The 23,526-nt window shown below is 48.0% G+C and overlaps 1 protein-coding gene across 1 annotated transcript in view; it reads right to left on the bottom strand.

Annotated features, from left to right (window-relative positions):
• LOC144507659 (EVI5-like protein) overlaps nt 1–23,526 on the bottom strand; it is a 371,712-nt gene that overhangs the window by 90,163 nt on the left and 258,023 nt on the right. The window contains exons 11-13 of the mRNA XM_078234815.1: nt 21,090–21,230; nt 20,463–20,621; nt 12,664–12,810 (exon numbers count right to left, since the gene is read on the bottom strand). Coding sequence (XP_078090941.1) covers nt 12,664–12,810; nt 20,463–20,621; nt 21,090–21,230 — 447 coding nt within the window. The remainder of the gene's footprint in view (nt 1–12,663; nt 12,811–20,462; nt 20,622–21,089; nt 21,231–23,526) is intronic.

The raw sequence follows: 23,526 nt of genomic DNA, 5'->3' as shown, positions 1-23,526 counted from the left end.
AAAGTCGAAGCATTGGTGGGCTTTCTTAATTATACCATCCGCATGGAGGGATCAGGACAGGTTATTGCTGATCTGGACAACTAAAATCTTGAAGCTCTTGACCATTTCTACTTCGTTCTCATTCACGCAGACAGGGGCATGTTCTTCTTTACGCTTCCTGAAGTTGATGACAATCTCCTTCGTTTTGTTGACATTGAGGGAGAGATTATTGTTGCTGCACCAATTCACAAGATTCTCTATCTCATTCCTGAACTGTTCCTGAACAACTGATTCCTGAACAGATCCTTAAAGGTGGCAGCACAGATGGAGAGGGTGGTCAAGAAGGCATATGGCATGCTTGCCTTTATTGGACGGGGCATAGAATATGAAAGTTGGCATATGATGTTGCAGCTGTATAGAATGTAGGTTGGGTCACATTTGGAATACTGCATCCAGTTCTGGTCGCCACACTACCAGAAGGACGTGGAGGCTTTGGAGAGAGTGCAGAGGAGGTTTACCAGGATGTTGCCTGGTATGGAGGGTCTTAGTTATGAGGAGAGATTGGGTAAACAGGTTGTTCTCCCTAGAGAGACGGAGGATGAGGGGTGGCCTAATAGAGGTGTATAAAATTACGAGGGGCATAGATAGGGTGAACAGTGGGAAGCTTTTTCCCAGGTCGGAGGTGACGAACACAAGGGGTCAAGGTGAGGGGGGCAAGGTTCAACACAGATGTCAGGGGGACGTATTTTACACAGAGGGTGGTGGGGGCCTGGAATGCACTGCCAAGCAAGGTGATTGAGGCGGACATGCTGGGATCGTTTAAGACTTATCTGGATAGCCACATGAACAGACTGGGAATAGAGGATACAAACGCATGGTCTAGTTGGGCACATGAGCGGCGCAGTCTTGGAGGGCCGAAGGACCTGTTCCTGTGCTGTATTGTTCTTTGTGCCTCGTCGTTGTTTGAGATCCGACCCACTACCGTAGTGTCGTCAGCAAACTTGAAAATCGAATTGGAGGGGAATTTGGCCACACAGTCAGAGTATCGTAGGGGGCTGAGGACACAGCCTTGTGGGGCACCGGTGTTGAGGATGATCGTGGAGATGTTGTTGCCTATCCTTACTGATTGCGGCCTGTGTTAAGAGGTCTAGGATCCAGTTGCACAGGGAGGAGCCGAGCCCCAGGCCACGAAGTTCAGAGATGAGTCTCGTAGGAATAATGGTGTTGAAGGCTCCTCCTTCTATAATGAGTGATTCCACGGCCTGTAATAAACACTGAGGCTGTCCTGAAAACATGCAGTTCCGTTTTTACAAGGCCAGTTTGGGATTGGCAATAAATGTTCGCCTTTGTGACAACACCAATATAAATAAAAGAACATCAAAAATGAGCACTTTAATCTGGACAAATACTTGGAACAAATGAACCACAGCCTGAGTGATTGGAGAAATGGTATGTAGGCAGCAGTCGTTCAAGTCTGAAACTTCAAACCAGAAACAACAGCGGACGGACACACAGACACAAAATATACTGTGAAAACTCAAACAAATCCACAAGTAATCCAGGAGGGCAATCATGAAAAAGTTTATTAAGTGCCTTCCTCACGTCTTTCAGCGTCAGCTAATCATAGCTAAAGGGTCCTGACCCATTACGGAGTTACACACAGCCCGTGGGTGGCCAGCTGGTTCCTGCGATTGTGAAAATCCCACTCATCTACCAAGTCAACCTCAAAATAGACAATAAAAATGTCAAAGGAATCATCAGGGTGCATTATATTAATGATTTGGATAAGAACATATGAGGCATGGTTAGTAAGTTTGCAGATGACACCAAGATTGGTGGCATAGTGGACAGTAAGGAAAGTTATCTCCGATTGCAACGGGATCTTGATCAATTGGGCCAGTGGGCTGATGAATGGCAGATGGAGTTTAATTGAGACAAATGCGAGGTGATGCATTTTGGTAGATTGAACCAGGGCAGGACTTACTCAGTTAATGGTAGGGCGTTGGGGAGAGTTACAGAACAAAGAGATCTAGGGGTCTATGTTCATAGCTCCTTGAAAGTGGAGTCACAGGTGGACAGAGTGGTGAAGGCATTCGGCATGCTTGGTTTCATCGGTCAGAAAATTGTTGAAGTTGTACAAGACATTGGTAAGGCCACACTTGGAATATTGTGTGCAGTTCTGGTCACCCTATTATAGAAAGGATATTATTAAACCAGAAAGAGTGCAGAAAAGATTTACTAGGATGCTACCGGGACTTGATGGCTTGGGTTATAAGGAGAGGCTGGATAGACTGGGACTTTTTTTTCTCTGGTTCAAGGCGAGTGTCTGGGACAAGCTGCCAGCGGTATTAGCAGAGGCGGGTACAGTTTTATCTTTTAAAAAGCATTTTGGTAGTTACATGGATAAGATGGGTATAGAGGGACATGGGCCAAATGCAGGCAATTGGGATCAGCTTAGAGGTTTAAAAAAAAAAGGGCGGCATGGACACGTTGGGCCGAAAGGCCTATTTCCATGCTGTAAACCTCGATGACTATTTAAAAAAGACAAAATAAATCTAGAGACATGCAATCTTGTTTGTCATCATGCTTGGTGCCTTTTTTAGACGTAGAGTCAGTTTTTCCACCATACTCAACACCTCCTTATCTGAAGGATCACTGTGATAGAGTGTTGCTATTCTGATATCTCGAGTGCAAGATACAGCTATAGTTTTACTGATAAATAACCAGGCTTTGGGTTCGCTCGAAAGTTACCCCTTCCCTGCCCCCCCTGGTTCCTGGGCTTAGCATTAAAACACTGCAGTTGCTGCACCATTAGGGTTCAGGATGGGGCGGGGAGGGTAAGGGACATGTCATTTTGTGGCCTCACTTCAGGGGTTTTCAAGCTCATATCCACCTGGAAGAAAATCACCAAGCAAACAGATTTCAAACAACGCCTTGGCAGCAGATTTCCACTTCCGCATTTAGAACAAACATTCTTCAACTAAATTGGTGAAGTAAACCATCAATCTTTGCTGCCAAGATCATTGCGGCTCATTTTATAAAACCCAGTTAAAGACTGCTCCACAGTTATATCACAAATTAAACAAGGGATTCAAAGGGTTTTTACAAGAGGCGCGACCACAACAGGCCCGTGGAGAAGCCGGCCGCCCTAGATCCCCGATTTGGAATCTTACGTTCATACCGAGGTTGCACGGTGCGACGGAACTTTAAATTAAAAGCTGTTCCGTTCATACACAGATTTATTACGCCTTCAAACTGAACTTTCAGCCTTCATTAAGGTCTGTTAGAAATTATGCACGACTTTCTTCAACACTTTAGGTCTTTCTCTCCCTCTTCACTTGATACAGATATCACAAAGCAGCTTCATTCTCGAGGTCCAAATCTCAGAGTCATCGAGGTTTACAGCATGGAAACAGACCCTTCGGCCCAACTTGTCCATGCCGCCCTTTTTTTTTAACCCCTAAGCTAGTCCCAATTGCCCGCATTTGGCCCATATCCCCTCTATACCCATCTTACCCATGTAACTGTCTATACTTGCACCCAGCGCAGTGCAGCCGGGCAGTGGGAGCAGCTAACTGCTGACTTCTAAGCTGTCTGCTTAGACAGCTCCATACTCTATATTTTAACACAAATACACAGCTTTGCTGGACCGTGGAAGTGTAGCGTTTGAAACAGCACATGGGATTCCACTTCAAAGGGAGAACAGCCGGTGGCATCAAAGGTGCAATACCTGTGGCGTAGTGGCAGCAGGGCAGCAGTTGCTGTGTAACTCCAGCAGGAAGCAAGCTCCTCTTTGGAACATAGAAACTAGAAGCAGGAATAGGCCATTCGGCCCTTCGAGTCTGCTCAGCCATTCATTTTGATCATGGCTGATCATCAAATTCAATATCCTGATCTCCCATATTGCTTTGTTCATCAGAACTGGAGCTGGTCAGATTGCTCCCAAGCCATGAATCCAGTGCTTCTCTGCTATTCATGTGCATGGTCATTCTGTAAGATATTGCTGGGGAAGTGGAACCGTCCAGTGACATACCTTTCTGATTTAATGTTTGAACAATATTTGAGCGTTCTCACCCCAGGCCCCCATGCCACCCTGACCCCTTGTTCCATGTTACAGGCTTCGTCAGATCCTTCAATCAAACCCCAGGGCCCAGAATGTAACTGTCCACTTGACATCAGTATGGCATTTGGCACAGTGGTTAGCACTGTTGCCTCACAGTGCCAGGAACCCGGGACCGATTCCCGGCTCGGGTCATTGTCTGTGTGGAGTCTGCACGTTCCCCTTCCCCCCCCCCCATATCTCTTTATCCCCAAGAACTATATCTAATTGATTTTTGAAATCATAGAATCCCTACAGTGCAGGAAGTGGCCATTCAGCCCATCGAGTCTGCACCGACCACAATCCCACCCTGGCCCTATTCCCATAACCCCACATACTTACCCTGCTAATCCCCTGACACTAGGGTCAATTTAGCATGGCCAATCAACCTAACCCACACATCTTTGGACTGTGGGAGGAAACCAGAGCACCCAGAGAAAACACACACAGACACGGGGAGAACGTGCAAACTCCACACAGACAGTGACCCAAGTCGAGAATCGAACCCAGGTCCCTGGCGCTGTGAGGCAGCAGTTCTAACCACTGTGCCACCTTGCTGCCAGAGATCTGAAATCAGCCGGAATAATTGACTGTGAATTTTTGTCAGATTAAAGTTTAGGTGAGCGTGAATTCAGTGTTATCTCCGAACGCCAGACTCTGTGTGGGTAACTCCATGTTTACAGAGCCAGAGTCAAGCTAAATGCACCTGAACAGCATTGCGAGCTGACAGGAAGAGGACTGATTACTCTCTCCCGTGTCATTGGTCAATTGTTCATCAGAACTGGAGCTGGTCAGATTGCTCCCAGGCCGTCAATCCAATTAAATGCTTCTATTCATGTGCAAGGTCATTCTGTAAGATATTGCTAGGGAACTGGAACTGTCCAGTGACACAGCTTTCTGATTTAACGTTTGAACAATATTTGACTGCTCTCACCCCAGGGCCCCATGACCCCTTGTTCCATGTCATAGGCTTCGTCAGATCCTTCACATCACTCAAACCCCAGGACCCAGAATGTAACTATCCACCTGACAACAGTATGGCATTTGGCACAGTGGTTAGCACTGCTGCCTCACAGCTCGAGGGATCCCCGGCTTGGGTCACTGTCTGTGCGGAGTCTGCATGTTCTCCCCGTGACTGCATGGGTTTCCTCCGGGTGTTCCGGTTTCCTCCCACAGTCTGAAAGACGTGCTGGTTCGGGTGCATTGGCCGTGCTAAATTCTCCCTCGGGTGTATCCAAACAGGCAACGAGGGGAATTTCATTGCAGTGTAAATGTAAGCCTTATTTGCAACTAATAAATAAACTTTTACTCAGATTGGGGAGGGAAGGAGCTGAGCATTTTTAACTCCAAGATCCAGTCTGAGTAAACCTGCTCCTTCCAACAAATGGGAACACACAACAGATTCACGAGGGAGAAATCATTCTGTATCCATGTTCAGTCAGAATCAGCGACTTTAGAACCGCAGAGTGGAACAGAAGCACAGTTAGATCTGATGCCTCTTCAGAAACGTCAACATTTCTCCACTAAGGGGATGGCAAAGGCTACTTAATGCTGCTCGTAAGTCATAGCATCCCTAAAGTACAGGAGATGGCCATTCGGCCCATTGAGTCTGCACCGACCATATTCCCACCAAGGCCCTATTCCTGTAACCCCACACATTTACCCTGCGAAACCACCTGACACTATGGTCAATTTAGCATGGCCAATCCACCTAACGCACATCTTTGGACTGTGGGAGGAAACCCACGCAGACATGGGAAGAACGTGTGAACTCCACACAGACAGTGACCCGAGGCCGGAATCAAACCCAGGTCCTCGGCACTGTGGGGCAGCAGTGCTAACCACTGTGCCACCGTGCTCCTTGTGTGCCAGCGTTAGGTGGCTCTCTGCTTTGAGTCGAACCCTCTCACATTTCTCCAGTCTCGCAGCCTCCCCGAGCTGGGTCCTACCCGCCAGCGTGTAACCGTTGCAAAAACCCCCGCACCGTTTAATACAGCCACGGAGGGAATGCAGTGTCAATAATCTCAGCAGAGGACTCGCTAGGAAAAGGGGTGAAGGCTCAGGATTTAAAAACACTGGCAGAATTCCACAACTAAACACAATAATCACATACAGAAACAGGAAATGCTGGATAAACTCAGCAGGTCTGGCAGCATCTGTGGAGAGAGAAGCAGTGTTAATATTTCAAGTTTGCATGACTCTTTTTGAACTCAATCTCAGGATTGGCTTTTGTATTTAAATCCAGCAACAATCCAAAAAAATGGGTGTTCAATGAGAATTAATCCTGCATTTGTACAGGTGATGTTGATCTGATACAATATGGTTAGTGCCCTGTTTCTGTGGTGCAGTGGTTATCACATTTGCTTTACATACAAAAGGTCCCTGGTTCAAAACCAGGCAAAAGCATTGTGAAAATCCATTTAAGTATGAGAAAAAGTTACAATACTATTAGGGGCATAGAGGAATGTTGCATACACTGTTTCCCTGTACAGGCTTGTAAATAGACAGGAAGCTTCGATTCATTCAGCTGTCTCTGAGGGAGGCATTTTCCTCAGGTCATTCCAGGTTGAGAATCTGCTGCGACTCTCAGTGGTTCAGTTGATACTTGGAGATAACAGGTCTCAGCTAGAAATTGTTGGAGGGGTTTGCTGATTTGTCATTCCATTCTCCAGCCTGTTGGGGGCTTGGAGTTATCTTCTCACCCAGTGGAGCCTCGGTCAACATCAGTTCTGCTATGTACGAGTGATCCACAAGGCACTCCACAGATTAATATCCAGTCGAAGGATGTTGAACAAGCAGGGTAGAAAATAGTTCAGCCTCCTAAGGCAGCACAGGGATAATGTTTGAGGACCTCAATGTCTTTTCTGCATGGTTACAAATTTGACACCAGCTATTTCCAGCTAAAAGCAGCGACCATGGAGTGAGGGATTGTCAAATCTGTAGACGCACTGATCAGTCACAAACTGTGTCACATCAGAGTGCAGATGTACCCCCATTATCTTCCCTAAATCAGCCCAAAGGTTCTCCATGGGTACCCAATCGTAACAAGAGTTTCTATCAGTGCGATGCACTGGAACTAAACTGAACTGTGTCCCGCTGACACATGCCCATAAATTCAACGGGAGATTCCAGAAAGTCAAAAAAGAACATAGCTTCAACAAATAACTTGTTTCATCATAGAGAAGTTACAGCTCAGAAACAGGCCAATTTACCCATCCTGTCAGGGTACTAAGTTAAACGTAAAATATTGCGGATGCCGGAATCCAAAATAAAACAGAAAATGCTGGAAAAACTCAGCAGGTCTGAGAGTCACCCAGACTCAAAACGTTGGCTCTATTCTCTCTCCACAGATGCTGTCAGGCCTGCTGAGTTTTTCCAGCATTTTCTACTGGCACACAGACACCTTTGGCCAACTCACTTTATCTAACTCCATCCATTCCTTCCTTCCTCATGCATCTATCCAACTTCCCCTTCAATGCACTTACGCTGTTTGCTTCAAGCATTTTCTGTTTACTACCAGGAGGTTTCATGTGCTCACCACTCTCTGGGTAAATCGGTTTCTCCTGAACTCCTTCATAGAATCCCTAGTGCTGAAGGAGACCATTCGGCCCATCAAGTCTGCACCGTCCACAATCCCACCTAGATCCTACCCCTGTAACCCCACATATTTACCCCACTAATCCCTCGAACGTACACATCCCGGGACACTAAGGGGCAATTTAGCACGGCCAATGCAACTAACCAGCACGTCTTTCAGACTGTGGGAGGAAACTGGAGCACCCGGAGGAAACCCACGCAGACACGAGGAGAAGGTGAAAACTCCACACAGACAGTGACCCGAGCCAGGAATCGAACCCAGGTCTTTGGAGCTGTGAGGCAGCAGTGCTAACCACTGTGCCGCCCCATCTTGTTGGATTTATTAGTGATCGTTTTAAATTTATGGTTCCTGGTTCTGGTCACCCACAAATTGAACCATTTTCTTTCAGTCCACCACATCAAAGCCCTTTAAAGTTTTAAAGACCTTTCGGCCTTCTCCCTCTCTGTGAGAAGCGAGTTCCAGCTTGTTCATTCTTACCGGATATTCATAGCCCTTTGAGTTTGGTATCATCCTCTTAAATCTTTATGCACCTTTTCCCATGCCTGAATATCCCGTTTGTAATGTGTGCCCAGAACAGTGCACAGATTTCAGAATATGGCAGACACCTACTCCTGCAGCAACTGGCTGCTTTGACAGGGGCGTTGGTATAAATGGTCTCTGCTCAGTTCTGAGTTCATCCTCTGGACCCGCTCACTGATATCTTCCTCCAATGAATTGGCCTTCATTGCAAGAGGACCCGAGTACAGGAGCAAGGATGTCTTACTGCAGCTGTACAGGGCCTTGGTGAGACTGCACCTGGAGTATTGTGCGCAGTTTTGGTCTCCTTATCAAAGAAAGGGTTCACTTGTCACAGAGGGAGTGCAGTGAAGATTCACCGGGCTGATTCTTGGGATGACGGGATTGTCATGCGAGGAGAGATTGGGTCGACTGGGCCTGTATTCGCTGGAATTAAGAAGAATAAGAGGGGATCTCATTGAAAATCCTAACAGGGTTGGACAGACTGGATACAGGAATGTTGCTTCCTCTTGCTGGGGAGGGTCTACAACAAGGAGTCACAGTCCCCAGGATGGGGGGAGGGGAGGCCACTTAGGACTGAGATGAGGAGGAATTTCTTCACTCACAGGGTGGTGGAATTATCTGCAACAGAAGGTTACTTGGGTAAGATGGGTATAGAGGGATATGGGCCAAATGCGGGCAATTGGGATTAGTTTAGGGGTTTAAAAAAAAGGACAGCATGGACAAGTTGGGCCGAAGGGCCTGTTTCCATGCTGTAAATCTCTATGACTCTAAGGTTGTGGAGGCCAAGTCACTGAATATATTTGAGGAGGAAATATAGAGATTTGTCAGCTCGAAAAGTTTCGAGGGGAATTGGGAGAGTGTGGGAGTATGAGATAGAGGATTAGCCATGATCACACTGAATGGCGGAGCAGGCTCGAAGAGTGCGTTCCTTCACTCAGTTTCTCCGTTTCCTCATTTTTTGATGCCAGCCCAGATATCGGTCGTGAATCAGCAGCTTCACATCAGTAGCTGCCCCACACACACTGCAGCACGAAACAGCAAGCCGAGGATTTGGGGCAGTGCTTAAAAACTATAACACAACGGGCAATCAGAGCTGTACCAAGACAGGTAAGCAAGCTAGTTTCCATTTAAGGATATTTCGAAACTCTCAGACTGTTGTTTCCAAGAAGATCTTCCCCTTATTGTCACAAACTCTCACTGCGGTACACAGAGTCAAAGCGGCAACTGAAACTGAAAACCAATCAGTTTAACAGCACTCAAAATTCAATTGAAATACTGACTCTCCATATCTTTATCCCAACGTACATCCAATTCTCCATCATCAAAAGAAACAATACATTACACTCAAATAACATTGTTGTATTGCAGCAGTGACAGGCTCTGTACAGACCCTGGACAGACCCTGTGGTGTGATGGTGGCCACTGGTTGAAGCATATTTTTAACCCCATCGCGATAAGTTGGGGAATAGTAAGTTCACACATTTCTTGCTGTGTACTGGCACTAATGACTCATACCCACTAGCAACATCCTTCTGACTCATGTTAGTTCAGAGCAAATCCAAGGGTAAATATGTTTTTTGGCAAGATTTGGCCCTGCTGAATTTTTTCCATGAGTGAGTGAGTTACTGGGCAGGAAGCTATTTCTCTATTCTGGGGTCTGAGGTGACTGTGATAAGACTCCTCGCCCAGTCTTCAGCCTTTGATACAGTCAATCACACCATCCTCTTCCAATACCTCTGCATCATCAACAAGTTGGGTGAGACTTCATTTGCGTGGTTCCATTCTCATCCAATCATAGCCAGAGAATCAGCATCATTGATGTCAGTCTTCAAATTTCACAGTAACTTTGTTGCAGTGTTAATGTAAGCCTTACTTGTGACATAGAGTTCATAGAAACCCGACAGTGCAGAAGGAGGCCATTCGGCCCATCGAGTCTGCACCGACCACAATCCCACCCAGGCCCTACCCCCACATATTTACCCACTAATCTACACATCCCAGGACTCTAAGGGGCAATTTTTAACCTGGCCAATCAACCTAACCCGCACATCTTTGGACTGTGGGAGGAAACCAGAGCACCCGGAGGAAACCCACGCAGACACGAGGAGAATGTGCAAACTCCACACAGACAGTGACCCGAGCTGGGAATCGAACCCGGGACCCTGGAGCTGTGAAGCAGCAGTGCTAACCACTGTGCTACCGTGCCGCCCTAATTAGTGCCAAAATAAATAAACTTTATCTTTACTTTAGTTTTCAGCCAATTCGATTCATTTCATGTGATATCAAGGAACTGGACACCGTAAAGGCTTTGGGCCCTGACAATATTCCGGCAATAGCCCTGAAGATTTGTGCTCCAGAATTTGCCGCTCCCCCTAGCCAAGCTGTTCCAGTGCAGCTACAACACTGGCATCTACCCAGATAGGTGGAAAATTGCCTGGGTATGTCCAGCATACAAGAATCAGAACAAGTTCAGCCAATTACTGCCCCATCAGTCTACTCTTAATCATCAGCAAAGTGTCATCAGCGGTGCTATCAAGCAGCACTTACTCAGCAATAACTTGCTCAGTGAGGCTCAGTTTGGGTTTCACCAGCGTCACTCAACTCCTGACCTCATTACAGTCTTGGTTAAAACATGGACAAAAGAGCCGAAGAGGTGAGGCGAGAACGACTGTCCCTGACATCAGGGCAGCATTTGACTGAGTGGCATCAAGCAGCCCGAGCAAAGCTGGAGTCAATGGGAATCGGGGGAAATAAATCCTTCGCTGGTTGGAGTCATACCTGGCACAAAGGAAGATGGTTGTGGTTGTCGGAGGTTAATCATCCCAGGGTAGTGTTCTAGGCCCAAACATCTTCAGCTGCTTCATCGATGACCTTCCTTCCAACATAAAGTCAGAAGTGGGGATGTTCGCTGATGACTGCACAATGTTCAGAACCATTCGCGACGACTCAGATACCGAAGCAATCTTTGTCCAAATGCAGCAAGACCTCAACAATATCCAGGCTTGGGCTGATAAGAGGCAAGTAACATTCGCACCATGCAAGTGCCAGATAATAACCATCTCCAACAAGAGAGAATCTAACCATTGCTCCTTGACACTCAATGGCGTTACCATCGCTGGATCCCCCACTATCCATCTCCTGGGAGTTGGGGGGGGGGGGGGTTACCAGAAACTGAACCGGATTAGCCATACAAACACTGTGTCTACCAAAGCAGGTCAGAGGCTAGGAATATTGCGGTGGGTAACTCACCTCCTGACTCCCCAATCTACAAGTCACAAATCAGGAGTGTGATGAATACTCTCCACTTGCCTGGATGACTGCAGCTCCAACAAGCAGCTCCAACAAGAAGCTCCACACCATCCAAGACAAAGCAGTCCACTTGATTGACAGCCAATCCCTACCTTCAACTTCCACCTTCCATGACTGATGCACAGTGGCAGCTGTATGTACAGTCCACAAGGTACACTGCAGCGCAGCAACTCACCCAGGCTTCATAGACAGCACCCTTCAAACTCCCAGCCACTACCACCGAGGATAAGAGCAGCAGATACCTGGGAACACCACCACCTGGACGTTTCCCTCCAAGTCACTCACCATCCTGACTTGGAAATGTCTCCTAAGAGTTTTAACAACACCAGGTTGAAGTCCAACAGGTGTATTTGGTAGCAAATACCATTAGCTTTCGGAGTGCTGCTCCTTCGTCAGATGGAGTGGAAATCTGCTCTCAAACAGGGCACAGAGACACAAATATATCGGCAGTTCCTTTACTGAAGCTGGATTAAAATCCTGCAATTCCCTCCCTAACAGCATTGTGGATGTACCTATACCACATGGACTGCAGCAGTTCAAGGCGGCAGCTCACCACCACCTTATTAAGGGATAATTAGAGATGGGTAAAATATGGTCTAGCCAGCGATGCCCACATCCCATGAAAGAATACGAAGTTGCAATGGCTTCCCTTCCCTCTCCCACAGCATTGTCTCTGATGTCCCCCAAGGATCTATCCTCTGCTCCTCCTATTTGACATCTCCATGCTGATCCTTGCATTGTTATCCCAAGACATAGTGTCAGTATCTATATGTCCATTGATGATGCCCAGTTCGACCTCATCACCATCTCTCTCTCTCTCTCTCATCTTCTCCCATCACGCAGCTGCTTGCCTGACACCCAATGCTGGATGACTGGACAAGCAAGAACCTCCACCAGATAAATATTGGGGAGACTGAAGCCAATGTCTTCAGTCCCACTCTGAACTCTGTTCCCTAAGGCATTGACTTGATCTTTCTCTCTGGCAAGGATCAGAGACTGAACCAAGAATGTTTGTAACCTTGGTGTCACATCTGACCCCTTGAACAGGTCACATTTCCACCACATTGAGTTCTGCCCTCATTTGGAGTAAAATCCGTAGCATTAAATGGTCCAAGTTTATTGGTGACGTATAAAAACAGCTGGTTTAGCAGATGCTCACCTTACAATCCACCTCGGCTTGTTTGCGCCTGGTCTCACTGAGTTGCGTCTGTAGTCCTTTGTTTTGTGCTGTGATATACTGCAATTTGTCCTGTAGACCACTACAAGCCTGTTCCGTTCGGTTCAGAAGGTTGCTATTCACTTGGTTCTGGGTAGAGAAGCACAATTTTGCAATTAAAACAGAAATGGGCATTCATGTGTGCAGATTTTTGAAGATAGCAGGATGTATTGAGAGGGCAATTAACAAGGATCTTCATAAACAGAGGCATCGAGTACAAAAGCAGGGAGGTTTTCCGGAACCTTTACAAAGCTCTGGTTAGAGTTGTGCATCCAATTTTGGTGACCACATTTGAGAAAGGTTCTTGAGGTAGCGCATGGGAGTGTTAGCAGAATAATTCCAGGGCTGAGGGAATTTAGCTACAAGGTTAGGGAGGAGAAGCATTTGTTCTCCCTGAGGCAAAGGATAAGTGGTGATCAGATAGAGATGTATCCGATGTAGACAAGTTTAGATAAGGGTGGAGAAAGGAAAGCTGATGCTACGAGGCCTGGGGGGAGGTGATAGATTTGAGGCTTTTGGCTCAGAGATACAGAGGGAACATGTGGAAGGGTATTTTTACACAGCCAGTGGTAATGACCTGGAACACACTGCCAATAAGAGTGGGTGAAAGCAGAAATGATGAATGATTTTGGATTGGAGGCACTTGCAGGACTATGGGTATAGAGAGGGGGAAATGAGGTGGATGGGATTGCTCCACAGAGCTAGCATGGACTTAATGGGCTGAATTGAAACAGAAAGTGCTGGAAAAACTCAACCGATCTGGCAGCATTTATGGACAGAGAAACAAAGTTAACATCTCGAATCCAATATGACTTCTTCTGAACTCAATGGGTCGAATGGTTCTTCTGCATAGTTCTGACTCCACATTCAGACACAAGCTATGGACACAAGGTGTATAAGGTTTTGATGGGTGTAGATAGAGTGAATGCAAGCAGGCTTTTTCCACTGAGGCTAGGGGAGAAAACAACCAGAGGGCATGGGTTAAGGGTGAAAGGAGAAAAGTTTAAAGGGAATATTAGGGGGGGCTTCTTCACGCAGAGAGTGGTGGGAGTGTGGTATGAGCTGCCGGATAAAGTGGTAAATGCGGGGCCACTTTTAACATTTAAGAAAAACTTGGACGGGTTCATGGATGAGAGGAGTGTGGAGGGATATGATCCAAGTGCAGGTCAGTGGGACTAGGCAAAAAATAGTTCGGCACAGACAAGAAGGGCCAAAAGGCCTGTTTCTGAGCTGTAAATTTCTATGGTTCTAAGCTGCAGATGCCAGAACTAACCGAGTACCAGATCTCAAGACAGCACTGCTCAAGATTCGGCCTTCTGCAATCTTCAAACTTTATGGACTCTTCCAGTAGATTCTAGCAGTAACTTTTGCTATTTATTTCTCACTGTCTATGGTGTATCTGAGCCCTGCAGCAACTGCACCACAGGTCCTGGCAATGCCACAGGTCCTGGCAATGCCACAGGTCCTGGCAATGCCACAGGTCCTGGCAATGCCACAGGTCCTGGCAATGCCGGAGCTGGCTGTGGGAGGCAGACCGGCTTCACCTTTATTTAAAAACTTGAAGCAATCGCAGCTGGAAGGTGGGAGGATTACAAATCATCCCTGGACATTTCCTGGCACTGGTTCCCTTGATTAAGGAAGGCAGCAGAGATAATTCAAGAAATTATAGGACATCAGTGGTGGGGAAGCTTTTGGAGAAGATATGGAGTGACAGGATATCTGCACATTTGGAAGCAAATGGACTAGTTAGTGACAGGCAGCATGGTTTGTGCAGGGAAGCTCATGTCTCACCAACTTGATTGAGTTTTTTGAAGAGGTGACAAAGATAAGATAATTGATGAGGAAAGGGCTATGGATGTAGTTTATATGGACTTTAGGAAGGCGTCTGACAAGGTCCCACATGGCAGATGGTACAAAAACTAAAATCACATGGGTTTGCTAGTGCGCTGGCTAGATGGATACAGAACTGGCTTGCTTACAGAAGACAGATAGTGTTTATAGAAACAGAGAGGAAGGGTGTTTTTCAGAATAGAGATTTGGAGCTAGTGGTGTTCCACAGGGATTAGTGCTGGGACCTCCGTTGTTTGCGGTGTATATAAGTGATCTAGAGGAAAATGTGGGTGGTCTGATGAGTAAGTTTGCGGATGACACGAAGATTGGAGGAGTTGCTGATAGTGCCGGGGATTGTCAGAGGATACAACAGGATAGAGATAGATTGGGTACAGAAATGGCAGATGGCGTTTAAACCAGACAAATGCCAGGTATTGCATTTTGGAGGATCCAACTTAGGTGTGAATTATACTGTAAATGGCAGAAACCTTAGGAACAATAACATAGAGGCATCTGGGCGTGCAGGTCCCCAATTCCTAAAAGTGGCAATAAGGTGATTAAGGCAGCAAATGGCGTGCTTATTTGGGAAATCATGTTGCAATCAAATAAAACCTTGGTTAGGCCGCATTTGGAGTATTGCGCACTGTTCTGGTCATCAGACTATCAGAAGGATGAGGAAGCTTTGGCAAGAGGGCAAAGAAGGTTCACCAGGATGTTGCCGGGTCTCGAGGGTGCTGGCTCTGAGCTGTTGAATAAACTAGGGTTGTTTTCACTGGAAAGACGGAGACTGAGGGGAGACTTGATAGAGGTCTACAAAATTATGAGGGGGATAGACAGGGTGGATAGTCAGAGGCTTTTTCCTAGGGTGGAAGCATCAATTACAAGGGGGGCACAGGTTCAAGGTGAGAGGGGGAAAGTTTAAGGGAGATGTGTGGGGGAAGTTTTTCACAGAGTGGCAGGTGCCTGGAATGTGCTACCAGAGGAGGTCATAGAGTTATAGTGGTTTACAGCATGGAAACAGGCCCTTCGGCCCAACTTGTCCATCCTGCCCTTTTTTTAAACCCCTAAGCTAATCCCAATTGCCCGCATTTGGTCCATATCTCCCTACACCCATCTTACCCATGTAACTATTTAAATGCTTTTTAAAAGACAAAATTGTACCCGCCTCTAGTACTACCTCTGGCAGCTTGTTCCAGACACTCACCACCCTCTGTGAGAAAAAATTGCCCCTCTGGACACTTTTGTATCTCTCCCCTTAAACCCTTATAGTTTTAGACTAGTTTGAGAGATGGTGGAAGCAGACACATCAACAACATTTAAGAGGCATCTGGATGGGTACACTAAGGGGCAATTTAGCACGGCCGATCCACCCAATCCGTACATCTTTGGAGTGTGGGAGGAAACCGGAGCACCCGGAGGAAACCCATGCAGACACGGGAAGAACGTGCAAACTCCACACAGACAGTGACCCGAGTCGGGAATCGAACCTGGGTCCCTGGCACTGCCAGGAATATGGACTCAGCAAGGGCAGTAGATTTTTATTCAGTTTAGTTAGGGCATCATGATTGGCACAGGCTTGGAAGGCTGAAGGGCCTCTTCCTGTGTGGAACTTTACATTGTTCTTTGAAATGTACAACTTTGATAAAGTTCAGTATCTCTAGACGGACATGGTTGGTGAACCCACATCCTTATAAAAACAGAGCTGTGCCTCAGATTTTTAAAATATAAATGACCTTCTGTTGTGGCTAATGTGCATGAAGGATATCATGTAGCCAGGGATAAGTAGCACACTCCAAATCCACTCCAATAAACATCCCATGCAGATTTGTTCCCCAGAAGTTTACAATGAGATAATACATTACATAATTTTATTGTCCTTAAATGTTGAAGATTTGCTGAAATATAAGTGTGCACTTTTAACTTCCTGATATGAGTTAGTTGAGTCCTTCGGGCTTGAAATGCAGTGAAATGTAAGAATTAGCTAAAATTAGTTAGCTGTACATATTAAATGGAGGTATGGGGAAAATGATTCAACAATCGGCACAGTGGTTAGCACTGCTGCCTCGCAGTGCCAGGGACCCAGATTCGATTCCCGACTCGGGTCACTGTGTGTGTGTGGAGTTTGCAAGTTCTTCCCGTGTCTGCGTGGGGCGGCACGGTAGCACAGTGGTTAGCACTGCTGCTTCACAGCTCCAGGGTCCCGGGTTCGATTCCCGGCTCGGGTCACTGTCTGTGTGGAGTTTGCACATTCTCCTCGTGTCTGCGTGGGTTTCCTCCGGGTGCTCCGGTTTCCTCCCACAGTCCAAAGATGTGCAGGTTAGGTTGATTGGCCAGGTTAAAAAATTGCCCTTTAGAGTCCTGGGATGTGTAGGTTAGAGGGATTAGCGGGTAAAATATGTGGGGGTAGGGCCTGGGTGGGATTGTGGTCGGTGCAGACTCGATGGGCCGAATGGCCTCCTTCTGCACTGTAGGGTTTCTATGATGATTCTATGATGATTCTATGATTTCCTCCGGGTGCTCCGGTTTCCTCCTACACTCCATGATGAACGGGTTAGGTGGATTGGCCATGGTAAAATTGCCCCTTAGTGTCAGGGAGACTCGCTAGGGTTATGGGGATAGGGCCTGGGTGGGATTGTGGTCGGTGCAGGCTTGATGGGCCGAATGGCCTCCTTCTGTACTGTAGGGATTCTCCGAACAATCATTTTATCAGATGGTGACTGAGTGACATTAGCTGCTGCTGAGATTGTGATGTGTACAGGTGGCATCATCTCAACTGGCTGCTGGCAAGACATGGTTTAGAAAGCGGACGTGTACGGGCTGGGTGGTACAGCAATGTGATTGGCGTTTAGCTGGCCTCTGGATTTCATTCAGTTCCAGAGTAATCAGGGTTGGACAACAAACGCTGGCCTTACCAGGGATGCCCATGTTCTGTGAAAGAACTTTCAACAAAAGCGCTTCCCCAAGCTCATTTCTAATATGACCTCATTTTAACACTAGGAAGTTAACACGACCCCAGAGGGCAATGAAACTAAAACAACACAGCAATGTTCAGTATACTGGATAATTAAAGTTGGTTTATTATAGGTCAATATATAATTTACCACGTAAACACGGCAATCTGTGCTGAAAGTCCTGAGCCCCCAGTGACTTGGTCAGTGCGAATAGCTCATCAACCATCCCTAATCCCCACTCTATGGGACAGAGCTGCTGAATTGGGAGATGGATCTCTTTTCTACTCTCATGAATGGGTTTCTTTCTGAGCACAGGCACTGAGGCATTCCGAACTAGAGGATTTAATAGCGCGCTTCAAAAGAGGGAGGCAAATGGGAACATTTAAATTTTATACTGTTGCGGAGAGATTGAAATAAACAGTTTACATTTCTCACCAGGAGAGAGAGAGAGAGAGAGAATGAATCAGGAGCACATGTTGGAATTGTTTGTGATGTGGTCGGGAGGGGTCGGGGGGGGGGAAAGAGGGGTAGGTGTTGGCTGCTGTTAGGGGTGGCTCCTCTCCTCCCCGGCACATTTGGCCAGCTATTGATGATGACCCTTCCTGCTGGTGTGCGGGTCACTGGTTGAGCAGGGTCAGTGGGGCGGGAGGGCGATTGGGGTGTATATGTGTGTTCCTCGTGGTCTACCCGTAGGGCAGCCCACTGTTGGGAAAGGATTGCGAGCGGAGGGGGGTTGGTGGGCCTCTATCGGGTTGGGTTCTGCTGGACAGGGTGTGGGGGAGGGACCGGCGGAAGATTGACGTGATTGTATTTCTTACGACACCATTTATTGACCCACGGGGAGAGACCCACCCGCTGTTTGAGGTTCTGGCTGCTGGGAGCGAACATGGGCTACATGCCATTGGCCTCAGCTCACTGGGAGCTGTTCAGTAAGGTTGCTGACCTGATCCAGTTTGATACACACTTGTATATCATGGGGTCCCAGTGGAGCCCAGAATTCTCACTGGTATCCGCAACGTTTCAAAGCCCACATAAATTAAGCTACACATTTCTGTCCTAACTTTGTGTGTGGTTGGTGCCTTGATGATCAAAGAATCCTTACAGAGCAGGAGGCCATTCAGCCCATCGGGTCTGCACCAACTCTCAGCAGAGTATCTCACCACCCTATCTCTGTAACCCCACATCTTGACCAATCCTCCTAAGCTGCACACCTTTGGACCCTAAGGGGCAATTTAGCGTGGCCAATCCACCTAACCTGTACGTCTTTGGGACTGTGGGAGGAAACCAGAGCACCCAGAGGAAACCCACACAGACACGGGGAGAACGTGCAGACTCCGCACAGTGATCCGAGGCCGGAATTGAACCCGGGTCCCTGGTGCCGTGAGGCAGCAGTGCTAACCACTGTGCCACCGCATCACCTATGTTTACTCACTAAAAAAGTGCAAGGGGAGGAAATAACAGTTATCAGTCAATAAGTGGGAAAGTTAAGTGTAATTAACAAAATAAATCAGAAACACAAAGATGCTATTTGTAAGGATGACCATAAAACTGCCCGGTCTGGCCTCGATGTGACTTCAGATCCCACAGCGATATGGTGTTTGTTTTTATAAACCGCTCCCTGAAATAACCTGGCAAGGCCAATCAGTTAATTACAATACAGTTACTCACCACCCTCTCAAAAACAATTAAGGATGATCAATAAACACTGGCCTTGCTGTGTCCTCAGGCACCTTTGAGGCCTCCCGTGCTTGTTGGGCACCGCAGGGACTGGGGTACCTTGCTAGCCCCTTCAATCACATTTTAATTTGAGGCTTTCAGTTTCATCTGTTTTTGTTTACGGCAGATCCCCTTTAAGGGGCTGCCCCTTTTACTTTGTCCCTCAGTTTGTTTGATTTAGCTTAATTGGTTTTTCAACAGAAGAGTTGGTGGTGTTGTCCATATCCAGCGAAGGAATAAAATAAAATTCTGTAGAATGACACTGAAATTTTAACCTTTCACTTTCAATTGGCCGTCCAGCGAGCTGCTAACAGCTAACTGGGGCGGCACAGTGGCACAGTGGGTTAGCACTGCTGCCTCACGGCGCCAGGGACCCGGGTTCGATTCCCGGCTTGGGTCACTGTCTGTGCGGAGTTTGCACGTTCTCCCCGTGTTTGCGTGGGTTTCCTCAGGATGCTCCGGTTTCCTCCCACAGTCCGAAAGACGTGCGGGTTAGGTGGATTGGCCGTGCTAAATTAACTCTAGTGTTCGGGGGACTAACAGGGTAATTATGAGGGGTTACCGGGATAGGGCCGGTGTGGGATTGCGGTCGGTGCAGCCTCGATAGGTCAAATGGCCTCCTTCTGCACTGTACGGATCCTATGGAACTGCACCTTGCTAATCGCACTGAGAGGGGGGGGGGGGGGGGGGGTTGTGAGGGGAGGGTGTGTGGGGGGGGGGGGGGGGGGGGGTGTGTGGGGGGGGGGGGGGGGGAAGGGTGTGGGGAGGGGTGTGGGGGGGGGTGGTGTGGGGGGGTGGGTGTGGTGCGGGAGGGTGTGGTGTGTGGGGGGGTGTGGTGCGAGGGGGTGTGGTGCGAGGGGGTGGTGTGGGGGGGTGTGGTGCGAGGGGGGGTGTGGGGTGTGGTTTGGGGGGGGTGTGGTGCGAGGGGGTGTGGTGTGGGGGGGGGTGTGGTGCGGGAGGGTGTGGAGGGGGGGTGGGGTGTGTGGGGGGGTGTGGTGCGAGGGGGTGTGGTGCGAGGGGGTGTGGTGGGGGGGTGTGGTGCGAGGGGGGGTGTGGGGTGTGGTTTGGGGGGGGTGTGGTGCGAGGGGGTGTGGTGTGGGGGGGTGTGTGGGGGTCGTCGTCTCGGTTTTGTTGCTGTGATGGCAGACCCTCTCCAATGCAGACTAATGAACGGGAGCTAGGGTCCTGTGGACTGAGTTTCCAACCAGCAATGGGATATAGCGCACCTGGCCTCTGCGGAAGTACCTGTGTCTCCAGTTCCAGTACTTTGTGCCTCAGTTCTCGCAGTTCGGCCTGAGCCTGGGCTTCACTGAACCGCACCGTCATCAGCTCATTGTGCAGCTCGTTTGCGGCGTTCTTCCTCGGGGAATCCTTCCAGCGGCCTCCGGTCCGTGCAAGATGTCGCTGAAAACATTCCAGTTCAACACATTCAGGACAACTGCTCAACAACAGTTGGTGATAAATGCAGGCCCAGTGCTCTCCTGACCTGCCGCAGAGTTACACTATCTGCTCCAAAAAGTAAATGATGTGGAGTTGCCGGCGTTGGACTGGAGTAGGCACAGTAAGTAGTCTCACAACACCAGGTTAAAGTCCAACAAGTTTATTTGGTAGCACGAGCTTTCGGAGCGCCGTTCCTTCATCAGGTGAGTTCATCACCTGATGAAGGGACAACGATCCGAAAGCTTGTGCTACCAACTAAACTTGTTGGATTTTAACCTGGTGTTGAGACTTCTTACTGTGTCTACTCAGAAAGTAAAAGCAGTTTTAACTGCGGCCTTCTACTATACTGTCGCAATCTGATCAAATCGGCGGCACGGGATCAGATAGAAAGCAGAGATTGGGGTTCACTGCACACAGACACACCTTGCTTACCTGCCAGTGTTCATCCAGATTCTTCACCTGTTGGTGCAGCTCCTTCATGGAAGTGACTGCCTCTGCCTCTCGCAGCTTCAGTGCTATTAGCTCCTCCTGTAACCGCGCGATGTTATTCTCATCAGGGAGCGAACTGTTCCTCTGGAATTAATCAATTGAGGTGGTTTACCAAAAGGTTCACCTACTATATAACCCAGAAATTTATCATCAGCAGCCCTGTCTCTCCCCCCGCCCCCTCCCACCCCCAACTCAGCTACCCCAGTATAAACAGAAAGCAGGCGACCTTCTCCTCCTCCTTGCATCTCCTCCTATTTTTAAATCCACTGTTGAGAGTTACTGACCTCCACATCTCATCCTCCACCCCCGGTCCTTCCAGGGAAACCAGCTTACCTCTGCTGCCAGCACACACTAATAGACGGCAAAAATAGCCAGCATAATGGAGCGGCACAGTGGTTAGCACTGCTGCCTCACAGCTCCAGAGACCTGGGTTCGATTTCCATCTTGGGTCGCTGTTTGTGTGGAGTTTGCACGTTCTCCCCGTGTCTGCGTGGGTTTCCTCCGGGTGCTCCGGTTTCCTCCCACACTCCAAAGATGTGCGGGTAGGTGGATTGGCCATGCTAAATTTCCCCTTAGTGTCCTGGGATGTGTAGGGTAGAGGGATTAGTGGGGTGAATATGTGGGGTTATGGGGATAGGACCTGGGTGGGATTGTTGTCAGTGCAGACTCGATGGGCTGGGTGACCTCCTTCTGCACTGTAAGAATTCTATTCTATAATCAAGGACCCCACACACCCCAGACACACTATCTTCCACCTTCTTCCATCGGTAAAAAGATGCAAAAGTCTGAGGTCACGTACCAACCTACTCGAGAACTGCCTCTTCCCTGCTGCCATCAGATATTTGAACATAGGGCTGGATTTGCCTTCCCTTCGAGCCTGCTCTGCCATTCAATCCGATCATGACTGATCTCTCCCTGGTCTCAAATCCACCTCCCCACCTGGTCCCCATTTCCCCTTATCTTTTTTTAAAATTAGAAATGTATCCATCTCATGGACCTCCCTTATACTAAGTTGATATTTCTCTATACCCTAACTGTGACTGTAACACTGTATTCTGCACCCTCTCCTTTCCTTCGCCCCTATGTCCTCTCTGAATGGTATGCTTTGTCAGTATAGCGTGCAAGAAACAATACTTTTCACTGTGTCCCAATACATATGACAACAATAAATCAAACCAAACACGCACTCCTCTTCAGCCTGCCCAGCAACAACTGTCTGTGTGGAGTTTACACATTCACCCCGTGTCTGCGTGGGTTTCCTCCAGGTGCTCCAGTTTCCTCCCACACTCCAAAGATGTGCAGGTTAGGTGGATTGGCTCAATTGACCCTAGTGTCAGGAGGACTAATAGGGTAAATGTGTGGAGTTACGGGAATAGGGCCTGGGTGGGATTATGGTCGGTACAGGCTCGATGGGCTGAATGGCCTCCTTCTGTACTGTAGGGATTCTATGAATCTTCTATTCTATGAACTCCTTTCTCCCATCATTTGAATGGTCCACGGTGGTTATCATGACCCTTTGCTGTGTGGGAGACTGAGCTGATATACAAACCCTTGTAGTTATTTCATCGAATTGAATGGATGCTGCAGCCATCAACCCAGAGACACTTCAGTCAGCAAACAATCATTGTGGAATCCATTCTATAAACTGAATGTGGTTGTTCCTGGTCAGAAAATGTCAAAAAGGATTCAGTTTTCTCTGAAAAGGAACACCACACAACCACAAGCTTTTCATTCACCAGTGTGAAATTTTTCATTTTAACCTTGTAGAGTGCAGCCCTGGCCTCAGCAGAGCGCTCTTTGTTACACTGAAGAATTGCGGCTGTATGTGCGACATTAAGGGGGGGGCGGCACAGTGCTTAGCACTGCTGCCTCACAGCACCAGTGACCCGGGTTCGATTCTGGCCTTGGGTCACTGTCTGGGTGGAGTTTGCATGTTCTTCCCGTGTCTGCGTGGGTTTCCTCCCCCAGTCCAAAGATGTGCAGGTTAGGTGGATTGGCCATGCTAAATTGCCCCTTAGTGTCAGGGGGATCAGGAGGGCAAATATGTAGGGTTGCGGGGATAGGGCCTGGGGGGGCGGGGGCGGGCATTGTTGTCGGCGCAGGCTCAGAGGGCTGAATGGCCTCCTCCTGCACTGTAGATTCTATGATTCTACGATTAAGTGTTGGTTGAGACAGCAGTAAAACTCTTGAGAGGCTTCTGCAGAGGCAGCTAACCTAGCCTGTCATTTCGAAACCATTGCCCCCTGTAAGGATATACAATTAAATCCAGGCAACTACTGGAGAGGGCATTTACCACGGATTGTGAATTTCTGCTTCCAGATTAGACAAATCCAGTATAAAATGAGGGGTTTTCACCCACTTTTCCCAGACTTATTTCGCC

Source organism: Mustelus asterias, chromosome 19, assembly GCF_964213995.1.
Source record: "Mustelus asterias chromosome 19, sMusAst1.hap1.1, whole genome shotgun sequence".
In the NCBI taxonomy this organism is placed as follows: Eukaryota; Metazoa; Chordata; class Chondrichthyes; order Carcharhiniformes; family Triakidae; genus Mustelus; species Mustelus asterias.
This window is presented reverse-complemented; position numbering and strand designations above follow the sequence as displayed.